The sequence below is a fragment of the Ischnura elegans genome, chromosome 5, assembly GCF_921293095.1.
Source record: "Ischnura elegans chromosome 5, ioIscEleg1.1, whole genome shotgun sequence".
Lineage (NCBI taxonomy): Eukaryota > Metazoa > Arthropoda > Insecta > Odonata > Coenagrionidae > Ischnura > Ischnura elegans.
The window spans coordinates 2,582,217-2,595,811 of NC_060250.1; the positions used below are offsets into that span (position 1 = coordinate 2,582,217).

General features: G+C 40.2%; 1 protein-coding gene across 2 annotated transcripts in view; it reads right to left on the reverse strand.

Moving 5' to 3' along the window:
• Positions 1–13,595, reverse strand: part of LOC124158421 (nuclear pore complex protein Nup160 homolog) — a 213,792-nt gene that overhangs the window by 182,640 nt on the left and 17,557 nt on the right. For both annotated transcript variants that reach the window (XM_046533501.1, XM_046533500.1), the window contains exon 5: positions 10,064–10,259. In XM_046533501.1, coding sequence (XP_046389457.1) covers positions 10,064–10,259 — 196 coding nt within the window. The remainder of the gene's footprint in view (positions 1–10,063; positions 10,260–13,595) is intronic.

Consider the following 13,595-nt stretch of genomic DNA (forward strand, 5'->3'; position numbering starts at 1 on the left):
AAGTTTCATTTCGACTTTGAAATGTAATAGTGGGCAAAGAAACTTAGTCCCCAAATTCCTTTCCCCGTAGACAGTTACAATAACTCATTCAACGGATTATTATTGAACTGTGACACCCAATTTAAATTCAAAGCCCAGCCAATTTCATGTGATGCCCTGTCGAATAACCATAAACTGGTGTTAATTACCGTATAAGCGTGTGTAAGAGGCGCACATGTGTAAGAGGCGCACCCCTATTTTGAGCATCTATGAGGAGCTATGAAGAAAAAAATTTTGCGGCATTTTTTTTATACTATCGCGCGGAGTTGCAGCCAGCAGTCGAACTTTCCTCTTTCAATTAATATTGAAAGAAGAAATTTTGATAACTGCGGCGGTAGTAGCGGCATAAGAGGGAGTAGAAAGAGTTCCGATCCTCTCTTCGCATATGCCGTTGCTCCACGATGCTTGTCCTATTCACGAAGAATTTTGTTTAAATGCTCTCGCAGGAGTATTGCAATAGAATTGTAGCCTTGGAAAATTTTAAGGCAAAACACGACAGGCACATAGCATGAACCTTCCCAAGAGCTTGGACAACAATCGGGCAATCTCAGCGCCGTAGGATAATAACCACGTCGTAGATTTAACGGAACCACACTCGGCCCTCCATCAGCCAATGCCTCTGTCGTTTTTTTCCCTTTCCGAGACCCCACAGGAAAATAGGAAAACATCAAGTTACAGGGGAGCAATGGAAACGTGTTTCATCCCTACCCCATCTCACCAACTAACCTTGATCGATCTCCCAGTTTATGGAGGCCAAATGCTAGGTGAGTCATCTACTGAGCCCGAAGATATCTCGATAGCTTTCAATAATTGTATGACACGCACGAGGTTCAAAAAAAAGAAAGAGATCTAACGCGACGCTTATCAGACAGAATTTAAGTTTTTCAGCTCTAATTGTTTGACACAAAGATTTACAACAAGGCTACTAATATTCAAAATAGTCCAAACAGGACAATTTCGGAAGAAACAAGCGTAGTATAAGCGCATTCAAACAAGACGAGACGGACTGGAAACTTTAGGCAACGCAAACTGCGTATATCACATTGCTGCTCCTTCGCCCCTTCGCTTTGAAGGCAACGATGTCAAATGCAAGATCGGACGTGTTCTTCCCGTGCTCCTTCGCTCATAGCCTCGTAGCTTGAAATACGGAGGGGAGAGAAATACGGAGAGGTCCAGGGGAAGGAGCGCGCTCCTTCCCCTCCGTATTTCGTTGCTTGCTTCGAAGGGGAGGGATAGGGAGGGGAGGGATTGCGCTCCTTCCCCTGGACCTCTCCCTCCGCGCTCTTTACTTATAAGCATTTCTGATTTCTTCCATCCACAATTTAGTCCATCAATGAACACACTCGTTCAAATTTTTTAAAGCGCAGGTTTTGATACCAATATAATTTTCAGTTGCAATAATCCTCATATTAGCGTCTGAAAATGATTTTTGGAAAATCAGGTCCTCAGCGTAATGGAAATTACTCGGCAAGACAGATATTGACTATTGACCAGGTATGCCATTCAAAACTACGCGTTTCTCTACGTTTGATAACTGATTACTATATGCAGTATAAATGCTGCAGGATGCCCACTCGAGGCAGTAAATTTAGCGCGCCCTCCGGAGCAAAAAACCCCTGCGCGATCTTTTCTATGTTCACCTCTGGGGTACCGACGTGATGGCGCGATGCTTACGAGAAAATCAAACAGGAGCATTTTAAAAATACGTCACTAAGGGAGAAACTCCCCTGCCTGCCGCTTGTTTTTGACCTAGGATTACAGATGACTGACTCACACTGAAAACCAAGGCCACTCAGTTCCCCTTAGACTTGCGACCGGTGAAGGGGAGAGGGGAAGATAAGAAGTTTTTGTAAGAGGCGCACCCTCATTTTCGGCTGCAATTTCTGGGAAAAAAGGTGCGCCTCTTACACGCGCTTACACGGTAGTTTATTATTATTACCATATTAGTTTAAAATTTGCTTTGTACCCTTTCAGTTGTTTCATTTACACTTTATAATAAGGATGCCATATAACTCTGTTAAATTCGAGAATAGGGCATACGAGTTCTAAATGCAATACTTTGAGCAAATGAATGTGTTTTTGTTATTCAAAGCAGACGATTTATAAAACCTAACATACACACGAGCCTTTTGCAAATTACCTATTAATTACACCAACTTGTATATTTTCATCTGAGGAACTATTAAAAAAATTATTAAATATTGCTAAATTAGTAGTAGTAGACATTATTTATCTGAAATCTTGCTGTTCAGTAACTCGTATGTACATACTTAAACATGGGGATAAAGAATGAAGAACTATCGTCTCCACGATTTTACCAAGAACAGGGAATCAACAGTAAAGATCCTTAAGTCGTCCTTAAATTTCTAAATCATACCAAAAAATTTCATTTCCCAATGGTAAATAACATCACATAACTATTTAGTTCATTTCTTATCAGGAATATAGGTGAACACAGCAATCCACATCAGTGAAGCAGATGGCTGTGGCACCAAAATACAACACGAAAACTGCCTGAAATGGTTCTATGTATTGAAGCGGCAGGTTGTGTATGAAATACTATTAAGTTCTTTTGTAGTGTATTCCATAGAAATGGGTAGGAAGTAACACGATACGAGTCGGATAGATGCAAGACGAGAATCAAACCTGACTCGTAATGATTAGGTAGTACATTATAAACACCTTTAGTTACATCGTCAAGCAGTTTTCTTCAGTTCTAGATCTTCTTACGGACGAAAGGAGCCGAGAAATACATCGTACGAAGGTTTTAAAAGAATATTTCTAACTTATTAGCTCTTGATATTATGGTTTATGTTCTCTCCGTACGCCAAAGCTTTATGATTGTTTTGATTTTACCATCACTCTGGCGGCCATATTGGAAATTGACGTCACTGACAGCAGCGCTGCCATCGGTCATTTGAGTCTCGAATAGTTTTTCACTTAAAAACAAAATTAAATAAGCTAAATTACTGTTCAGGTATTTTTGACGTTGATTTTTTGTTGTATAGCTATATATATTAGGTGGCAAACTCAGGTATCCATAATTTTTCCCGACGAAAATTATGCAACCCGATTGACATCGAGAATTTTCCATTCGATTGTAAGACGAACCCTCTTTTCTGCAGGAGTTAGGAGGAAAAAAAAACCTTGTCTTAGATAGGTGCAAATAGGTAAATTATAATTCACTTGTTTGAAATATATAAAGACATAATAAATACCTGCTGTAACATGTTATTTTCACTTTCACTTTACTTTATCACTCGTCAAATATTTCCACACAAACTTTCCGGTTGCGACGTAAAACTGGCAAGTCCCAGGTCGACGCATGCGAAAATCGTGAAATGCTGTGTTACCATAAGTGGAAATCTTCTTTCGTTTTCAGGCCGCAACGAGCGAGAATTAGTAACGTCGCGCCGAAAGCTCGCTGTTGCCCGGTTCAAACGCAGGGAGCGTAGTGTCCACAGCGCATAGCAGGCTGTCAAGTTTAGCGGTCTTCCAATCACAGGATTGAGGGTGTTGAATAAACGTTCAAATTTTTCGACACAAATGCCATCTAGATTTAGTTTCGAAAGAGGTCGCTGCAGCCAGTGGGAAGCCTAATTGGGAACTTGCATGAATTTTTCTTATTTCATAGGCGGACAGAAAATTATTTTCTGAATTCAACAAAGAAAACCGCATGTAAATCTGAGTTTTCCTTCGTGAGGTATTTAATGATAAATATAACGAATTTTAAAGCGCGGGAAAAACTCCCTCACCCCCCAAGCCACTGCCGACGAAGCCTCGATGACGTCAAAGGTGCCTAAACATCACGCGAAGCTATTGTTGTGATTGTTTGTAATAGTTGCCAGCAGTTGTGAGAGCTTTGTTTGTTAGACGTGTTGATTATTTTATATTTAAAGATAAATATCCGACGATAGAGGCTTGGAAGCCCTCGTATTTTGCATTATTTATAATATTAATATCTGAGTAAGGGCATAAAATATAAAACTGGAGCAGTTAAACCAAATATTTTATAATACCTAAATAACATCATTTTAGGAGTATGAGCCACGGCCGTTGGAAGGGTATATGTTAATTGTAAGTTGATGTTATCGACGGCATATCATTCATTTAAGTATGTAATTAGAACGATTTTGATGCTTACTAATGTCCGCTTAGCTTTTATATACAAAAACTTCATCCGTTTATTCGTAGGTACCGGAGAATTCGTCGTTTAGGACTGTCTGTGCTTGTATTATGAGGTTAATTCCAGTCAATGCAACTTTTGCTCGCTGATTGGAGACATCTAGGAACATTTTTGTGCCAAAATAGTGTTATTTTCAACGGGACATCTCCCGTTAAGCTACTGCTAATAATCACAGTGCCAGTGGTTGTAATGCACAAAGTTTGACAAGGTTGAAAAATATCGGCCAAAAGTTATCAGTGTTCCATCGTGATTGAATTGTAAATAGTGCTATTACGCTATCGATAAATGTCTAACAGTAGTGTAAAAATTGTCAGTGGCGTGCTAATCTCCGTTGTTCACCGTAGATATGACCTTTCACGATCACGCTATTGAAATAAAAACTGTTTGAAGTTTGTTATTCCATTATTTCAACGAATAGTAGTGAGAAATGTCACCTGTGTCACTTGTGTGGGCTAATTTGAGGGTTTAAATCAGTTAATAAATAGTTGTATTCATCATAACGAGTTCTGTTATTGTAAGTTGTATGTGATGAATATAAGAATGTGATAGTGACATCCAGTTTTTGATAAGAGTATTTGCCTATTTCCCGCTATATTTTTATGGTATATGCTAGTATATTGTTTATGGATTTACCTATACAGGGTTATTACAAATGATTGAAGCGATTTCACAGCTGTACACCCATGTCTCGTATAGCGCAAGGGATGCGTTCCTCGGGGTCTTTGCGCTATACGAATTTGCGTTATACGAGAGCGTTTTATCATTGGGAAGATAGGGATGCATTCCTGGTAGGATAGGTTTTGGGTATTGAATTTCCTCTAAAACATCTATATTCCCATAAAAAGCCTTAGAAAACATTATTTATATATATTTTTATAGTTTAAAACATCTTTAAAGATAGTATGCACGCATTCAAAGACTTTTATTCACGTTAAAAAAAATTCTTACGTGCTTTTGCAATTCCCTCCTGTCGTGCGGGTGGGCTAACATCTGCTATCTCAGGGGATCGTAATGCGTTGCCGGCAGTTGACGATTTTTCAAACTAGTCTAAAAACAACTATTGTGTCACCCACGCCCTTTTGTCGCTCATCGAAATGACAGGAAAATGCTACTTCGAATGCCATTTCATAGCTAGCGGAGTTTATGAATGATAAATCATTTTAATTTGAAGTCCTCCTAGTCATTAGCAGCTACGTGAAACAGTCTTTAAATGTCTTGAAACCTGACCCAGGTTTTCCTTCCCTGAAAATGAATGAACGAGAATGCATTCTTTTCCAAAAGAATATCGTCTCGTCAACACTAGATCTAGTTGAGGGGGAAAGGAGCCACTTTCAATCACAGCTTGGAGTTCATCAGAAAATGTTGTGGTGGCTGCGCTATCAACACTTGCAGATTCACCTGATATCGCCGCACTGAAAATACCTGCTTGCCGTTTAAATGCTGGAACCAACCGGAGTTTTCACTAATCGTCTCTGAGCGATTACCACTCCCGTCTTTTTGTACTGATTCTCTATGAACTTTCCGTATGTGTAGACCGCTTGGTTGAAGTTGGTGCGGCTGAGGTCACTGATGTTTTAACTTCGTCTTTATTCTTAATAAGGCATCGTACGTTTAAACTTCCGCGCAATATCGCTTTGACGCTCTCCATTTTCAAAGCAATTGACCTCTTTCAATTCCTCTTCTAGGTTTATAGTTTTTATTGATAAATTCTTGATTTTTCTACACGCATTCCTATTTTTTGCCATATTCTCTTGGTTTTTACTCTGTATGGCTCTATCTAAATCACCTTCCACTGCTGAACTGTATTCCTGAGACGCAGAAGGCCTAAGACTGCGGGGAGGGAACGAAGCCATTGTGTTTGAGACTCTATAGCGGACCCTTTTATGTGTTGATGCTATTCATGCGCAACTCGGCCACCGCTCCATTTCTCCCCCGTGAATACCGATGACCTTGAAGGCTTCAGCGTAGACGCTCTACCTGGAAGTCAATCGCCCGATAACCTATGACGGCAAAAATACGTCTCAAACCGTATTGCTGAAAAAAAATCATTTCCACTAGCCTCACGCTTAATTAACGATCTAAATTATTTATTATCATTCTGTTAAGGAGACAAGATAAATTACTTCGGTAAGCCGGCTATCTGGACCCAATGACGAGTAATACTTTTGGCCATTGCACAGCAATAGATTTCGATTAATATATAAACAAGAAAGAAGCTTTGAGGCAAGCAATAATATTAATATGCGTAAAATGATAGAAATTTCGTTTGTACTTCGCGCAAGTTCACGTTTTATCACGAGAGCGTTTAAGAGTTTTGATTAGGCTACACTGCGTTGCAATGTTTCCCCGAGGAACGTATTTGCGCTATATCGAAATTGCGCTAATCCAAATTGCGCTATACGAGACATGGGTGTACTATAACTTTATTATTTGAGATATTTTCACAAGACTTTGCACACACATACAAAAGCTCAAAAAGTTTTTTTTGGCATTTACAAATGTTCGATGTGTGCCCCTTAAGTGATTCTGCAGACATCAAGCCGATAATCAAGTTCCTCCCACACTCGGCGCAGCATGTCCCTATCAATTAGCTCGAAAGCATCGTTGATGCGAGCTCGCAGTTCTGGCACATGCATACCATCGCCGAATGGAGTTAGCAGTTAGTGGATCTTTGTTGAACTTTGTCCTGAAGTGTCGTTGCACTGTTATGGCTGACTGATGTGAGTGCAATTCAAGCATGGCATACGCTTTCTCGGCTCCTGTCGCCATTTTGTCTCACTGCGCTCTCGAGCGCTCTGGCGGCAGAAATCTGAAGTGCGGCATCAGCCAAACAAAACTTTATGAGTTTTTCTACGTATCTGTAGTGTGTCGTGATCATATGTCAGTGAAAGAAGCTACAGTGAATTTATGAAATCGCTTCAATCATTTGTAATAACCCTGTATTATTGAAATAGGTTGTAGCTTGTGTGTGTGTTGGCAGCGGAACCGATTCGCGATCTCACATGTGGATTGTGTGCAGACTGTTTTGCTGTGAATTCGTACCGTAGGACGGATAGGACTACCTTCTCCCTTAATCCGGCGTTGCCAAATTCAACAGCACAGCTTACTCTAATGTCAACAGCACAGCTTACGATCGTTATCCTTCAGTATTACAAGTTTCTTTTACAACTCGATTTGCGGCTGACGTATAGCAATAATTTGTCTGGCATCAATTTTTGGTGTCCTAAAAAAAGGCTGGTGTCCTAACACCCCATGCCACACGCCTTTTAGGCGGCTTGCGGGGTAATATGTAGACATAGATGAATTTCAGGTGTACTATTCGAACGAGTGGCAACGTTATCATCCATTTTTCTGATAACCAAAACACACGAAGTGAAACGCTTGTATTTCATCATCCCGATGCCGCATTATTAATATCCCAAGTAATAATCTAGGCACAATAGCAATAGGAAAACTTGCCCAAGAATAACAGAACAAAATAAAGTGACGATGAGAGGCTAAATATTCCCTCAAAACAAATTTTACACCACGCGCACAGCGTATTTCCCAACTCCCTACGGTTGTTTAGGCACCTATGACGTCACGCCTGGCCTCTGCAACGCTCGGGTGTCTTCGCGCAGTGGTCGGCTCAGAGAAATTTTTCTCGATTTTAAATGCAATTTTTTTATTTCTTTTGATGTTGAATGGAGAAACTGAAGGTATTTTTGCGAGCTAATGTATCCATTTGACTTATTCAAAATAGTTTTTAGAGCAATCTACGACCCATGCAAGTTCCTCATTGGATGGAAGGGGGACTAAGCAGTGACCGAGGGAGGGGAAACCAAGCCAGTCGAGGAAAGTAAACAAGCTGATGAGAAGTGGTGTCATATTTCAGGAGGGGGGGGAGAGAAAAGGCTTGCCCTGGGGAAAGATGTTTTTTTTTCTTCAGGCAACATTCGTTCCCACGCTTTTCTGACCCATGTGACGATGCTCGCCACAATGAATAGAAGTGCGCTCACTACAAACGAAGTTGAAAATTTCTGGGAAGGTATTATTACCAAGATTGAGAGATTTTTAAGGTTTTAGGACGAAATTCACGGCTTTTTCCAGGTTTTTTCACGGTAGACGAAATTCACGGCTAATTCACGGTTTTAAGGTTTTCACGGTTGAGTGGGAAACCTGGCTAGGTGAGTTACCTACTGATCTCAAAGATATCTCAATAGCTTTCAACAACAATACGTCACGCATGAGGTTCAAAAAAGAATGAGACCCAACGCGACTCATTTCTGACAGCATTTATGTTTTTAGACCCTGAATGGTTTAGACAAAACTTTCTAGTTACAATAAGGCTACTAATATTCAACATAGTCCAAACAATACCATTTCGGAAGAAACAAGCGTAGCATGAACGCATTCAAATAAGATGAGACAGACTGGAAACTTTAGGCAACGCAAATTGCATATATCACATTGCTGCACCTTCACCCCTTTACTTTGAAGGCAACAACATCACATGCGAGATCGGACGTGTTTGTCCCTAGTTCCCTCGCTTGTAGGCTCATTGCTTGAAAGATGGAGGGAAAGAGCTCCTTCCCCTCTACCTCTCCTTCAGTGCTCTTCACTTACAAGCATTTCTGATTTCTTCTATCCGCCATTTGTTCCAACAATGTACACACTCATTTGAATTTTTTAAACCGCAGGTTTTAACACTTTTGCTTTGAAGGCAATGACATCACATCCAAGATTGGACGTGTATGTCCTTTGCTTCCTTGCTCATAGCCTCGTTGCTTGAATGATGGAGGGAGCACGCTCCTTCCCCTCCACTTCTCCGTTAAGTGGTTAGTGTTCATGTCTGGTAATGTTATCTGGAAACATAGGGGAAATCCTTCGATAGGCGCACGCAATGCAAATTGCCGCAAAGTTCAGTTTCTGCGCTGTAGGTTTGGAGTTAAAATTTGCAAGTGCTCTTCAATCGTAAGCATTTCCGATTTTTTCCATCTGGCAGTTATGTCAACAATGTACACACTCGTTTGAATTTTTTAAACCACAGGTATTAACAACAATATAATTTTCAATTGCAATAATCCCTATATTAGTGTCTGAAGATGATTTTTGAAAAAATCAGACCCTTAGTGTAATGGAAATTACTCGGCAAGACAGATGTTGACTGTTAACCAGCTATATCCTTCAAAACTATGTGCTTCTCTAAGTTAGATATGCAATTACTCTTTGCAGTATATATGCCATGGGATGCCCACTCATGGCAGTAAATTTAGCACACCCTCCGGAGTGAAAAACCCTGCACAATCTTTCCATGTTCACCTCTGAGGTACCGACACAACAGCACGATTTTTATGAGAAAGAAATGTAAACAGGAGCATTGTAAAAATGTGTCACAAAGGATAAAACTCCCCTGCCTCTTCCCAAGCTTGTTTTTGACCAAGGGTTTTAGATGACTGCGTCACGCTGGAAACCAAGACCACTCAGTTCCCCTTTGGACTTGCGACAGGAAGAGGGAGGGGTTAAGGGGAAAGATAAGAAATTTGTGTAAGAGATGCATCCCCATTATCGGTAACAATTTCTGGGATAAAAGGTGCGTCTCTTACACACATTATAAGGGACTTACCTAGATTACACATTTAGAAGCATCATCGCAATGAGTTAGTGTATGACAAAGGTAAATGATAAATATAAAGGTAAATGATAAAGATAAAGATTGAGACTCACCTCAGCCAAGTGAAAAGCTGTGGAACACATTGAGTGACATGAGTCCGTGTTACTTGCCACTCATTACCACAAAATACCCCCAAAAACATTTGGTTGCATTGTTCCACTTCCAGCAAACCCTGACACACTCACCTTAATGCTTCTGGCATGAAGCCGGACCAAAGTCGGTTAATGACAGACGTCTGCTTGAGCTCAGCTGACGTGACGAGGCCAATGTGGGAGGAGCCCATGCTCAAGAGGAGTACAGAGCCCGAGGCGTATGCAAGCGCAAACAAAGCATCATCGTTGGCCGAGAGCCATGAGGCAGACGTGTGAGGAAGCATCGAATCTGCAATTGCAAGCAAGACAACATGTGCAACAGTTAGACATGAAAAATATTCCCTTGTAAATGCTAACACTGTACGTTCAATGGTGTCAGGCTCAACTTTGTGGAAGTTGAATTTCACAAATGAAAAAACGACTTCGTTTTCTTCCACTAATTTATTTTTACGGTACAATATGTTTCGACCTTGAGCGGTCATTTACGAGTACAAAATTTTGTCAAAAGTCAGGTAAATTTATACCAGGAAGGGACTTGGGAAGGTTGGAGGGGGAAGTGGGTGCTAGGAGTAATGGGTGGCGGTTATGGTGAGGGATGGGAAAACCACTGCGAGGACAGTGTTGATGACTATATTCAAAGGGTCATAGCAAAGGATTAGGGTGGATGTGGGTTATCAGTAGGTGTGGGGTTGAGTGGGAGGTTAGGGTTTTTACGTCCTTCAGTGTAGTTTAGAGATACTTTTAGGAGGGGGGAAAACCTTTCAAATAGGATATCGTTGAGTAAGGGACATTTTCCCATATTCTTCCTTATTTCAAGCTCTTCTTTCTTGTCCATCTTTTTTCCTTTGTTCTCGAAGTGAAGAATCTCCGGTATGAAGTCACTTCCATGTTTTTCTTCCCAAAGGTGTTTTGCGAAGTGGGACTGTGAAATATTGCAGTAACTAGTGATGGGTCGGTTCGATTCCTCGATTCTTCGATTCCTCGATTCTCGGCCAAGAACCGGAATCGAAAACGAGTACTTGCCAAGGCGAAAAATCGATTCCGATTCCAGCAGTACTTCAAACAACAAAATATACGACCGCATTTCCAATAGTCATTTGAATTTTCGCGCCACGGAATCGTAATAAAAAAACACATATCTTCTTGGGATGTGCGAGTACTCGAAAATTCAAGTCGATCGAGTAGTTGGTACTCGACTCGAGCGTTTCGAGTAGCATTACGGATGTCGAGTCGAGTAGTTAAGGTAACAGAGCTTTCGAGGCTAGTAGGTCCAGCAATCTGCCGACAGGAAGCGCTATCATGAAACTCATGTAATAATGCAGTTTTTAAAGCCGATAAGTCATTCTAATGCCTTGGCCTGGTAGTTTCAGCTTGCCGAATACACTATTGTTGTTGTCGACGTGGGCGCCGAATACCTTTACGCCAGCCGTGGCGGCCGATCATCTTCCTACCCCGCGCACACTGGTCCGAAATCGGAAAAAGCTGGAATAAAGTCCAAAATGACCTTTTTGGGGATAGAGACTTGAGACTCAGCGTAAATACTCATAAATCATTACCAAATATTGATTTACATGCCATTTTACATAAATGCGAACCTTTAGTGAGATACAGAGGCCCAAACATGACCAATTTTTCAATGCCACACGAGATATCGTTTTTCCTCAAAAAATCTTTGAATTTATCCAAGTGGTTTTGCGTTGGTATGAGTTTTGTGGAATAAAAAACGCAATATTCCTTTGATCTGGTGCTTTGCCTATACTTTCAATGACTTTTGAAGAATTTGGCTCTCATCTGTCTGGTTTTAAAACACAAAATGGCCGACCCGTTTTTCACGTGAAATTTGACATTAAGTAGACATTATCTTTCGTTTACGAAAAATATAACTCGGAAAATTTGAACCACAATATAAAGTAGAGATTTCTAAAGAGTACTAATTAGAAATCTTGAAAAAAAAGTTTGCGACGAAGGAAATAAGAGCGATTTTTCAATCGCGCGTCAAGGCTGACCTACACGCCGCGGACCTCTGAGGCTCGGTAACTGAGGCCGATTTTTCAAGTTTTTATAAAAACATTAGTCCTGAAAATCGTCATTTAAAGCATGGATAATCGTCTTCATTGACTTAAAACACTAAACTGAGGATGTTAAAAAGGATTATGTATAGATCGACTAGACCATTTAGCGCATTACTCGAGTGAAAATACTAAGGATTGGATATTTTTCGGAACCATCCCGCACGTAAGAAATATGCCTCGGGTATTGAAGTAAAGTGAAGCGATTAAGTCAGCATGCTTAAGAGAGAGAAAAATGAACTGTTTCCGTGAAAGGCAACAAGCGATACCCTTTTTCCCTTTCCACCCTCGCCGAGGTGAGTCGCGCGGTAGGGGGAGTTTTCACACCATAAGGCTCTTTTAGCCTTTTCTATTACTGCGTCCGTCCGACGTAATATTCATTTGTAGCATTTAGTTTCTTTCTTGAACTTAAAAAAGCAAGAGATTTAAAGGTTGATTGAATGACGTGAGAAGTATAGCATTTTTTTTTGGCTCTACAAAACTAAAGTTTAGTTCTATAGTTGTTCGCTTCGTCCACTTGAATTCCATTAAGATTCAAGATCCAACAAATCGTTGATATAATTTTTAATAAAAATTCCAAAGTCTCCGAAATCTTGCAATTTTGGTGGGAAAGTACTTGCCCAATAACACACATGTGTAGCAAAAGGCAATTTTCTGCAGGCAGTAATACTGTAACATGGAGACGTCAAAACCTGCTGGCTGAGCATGTAGAATAATTGGATTTTCTGCTTGAGAATTTGAAAGGGCCAAATATTACATGATTCATATACGTAGTATGTAATCTTTATTACAGCTATGAAAATTCCTGTACTCAGGGCTCTCCCTTGTAGTTTGGATATATATATATATATATTATATATATATATATTGTCGACATATTATGAGTGCCAATATTCTAAAGTAATACCTATCATGTAACACCACTTTTCAGGTATGCTCTGTTTTGAAATTTAGCTATTATATTTTAATTACATAGTATAATGATATGAAAGATTCTTTTGTCAACTGACTCTTTCACAGAGTAATATTTTTAAAAGTAGTTTTCTTGTTGCCTGGATTAAGTGATATTTTTCTTGGAGCCTATGGCATCAGAATCGATGGAATCGGTATCGGTAGAATCGGAATCGAAATGTCAGAATCGGAATCGGAATCGGGATCGGAATCGATAAAATTTTGGAATCGACCCATCACTAGCAGTAACGGTAACATCTTTCATGTTCTTTAATTCTGCTCTCGAATGCGCGTCCGGTCTGTCCCACATACGCCGCTTCACAGTCGTTGTATTGTAATTTGTCGATACCACTTCTTTCGAGAGGTTGTACTTTGTCTTTAGTGTTCACTAAGAATTTTTTAAGGTTATCACTGTTATAAAAAGCCACTCTATATTTATCTTACGGAAAGAGGTTTCCTATTTTTTCCGAAATCAAGCCATAATAAGGTAATTTACACCATCGCAATTTTTCACTGCTCACTTTCCCTGGATTGAAGAGTAACTGTTGAGCTTTGACGGAACTACTCTTGAGGAGCATCTTTTCAATTGAGTTCACATTGTACCT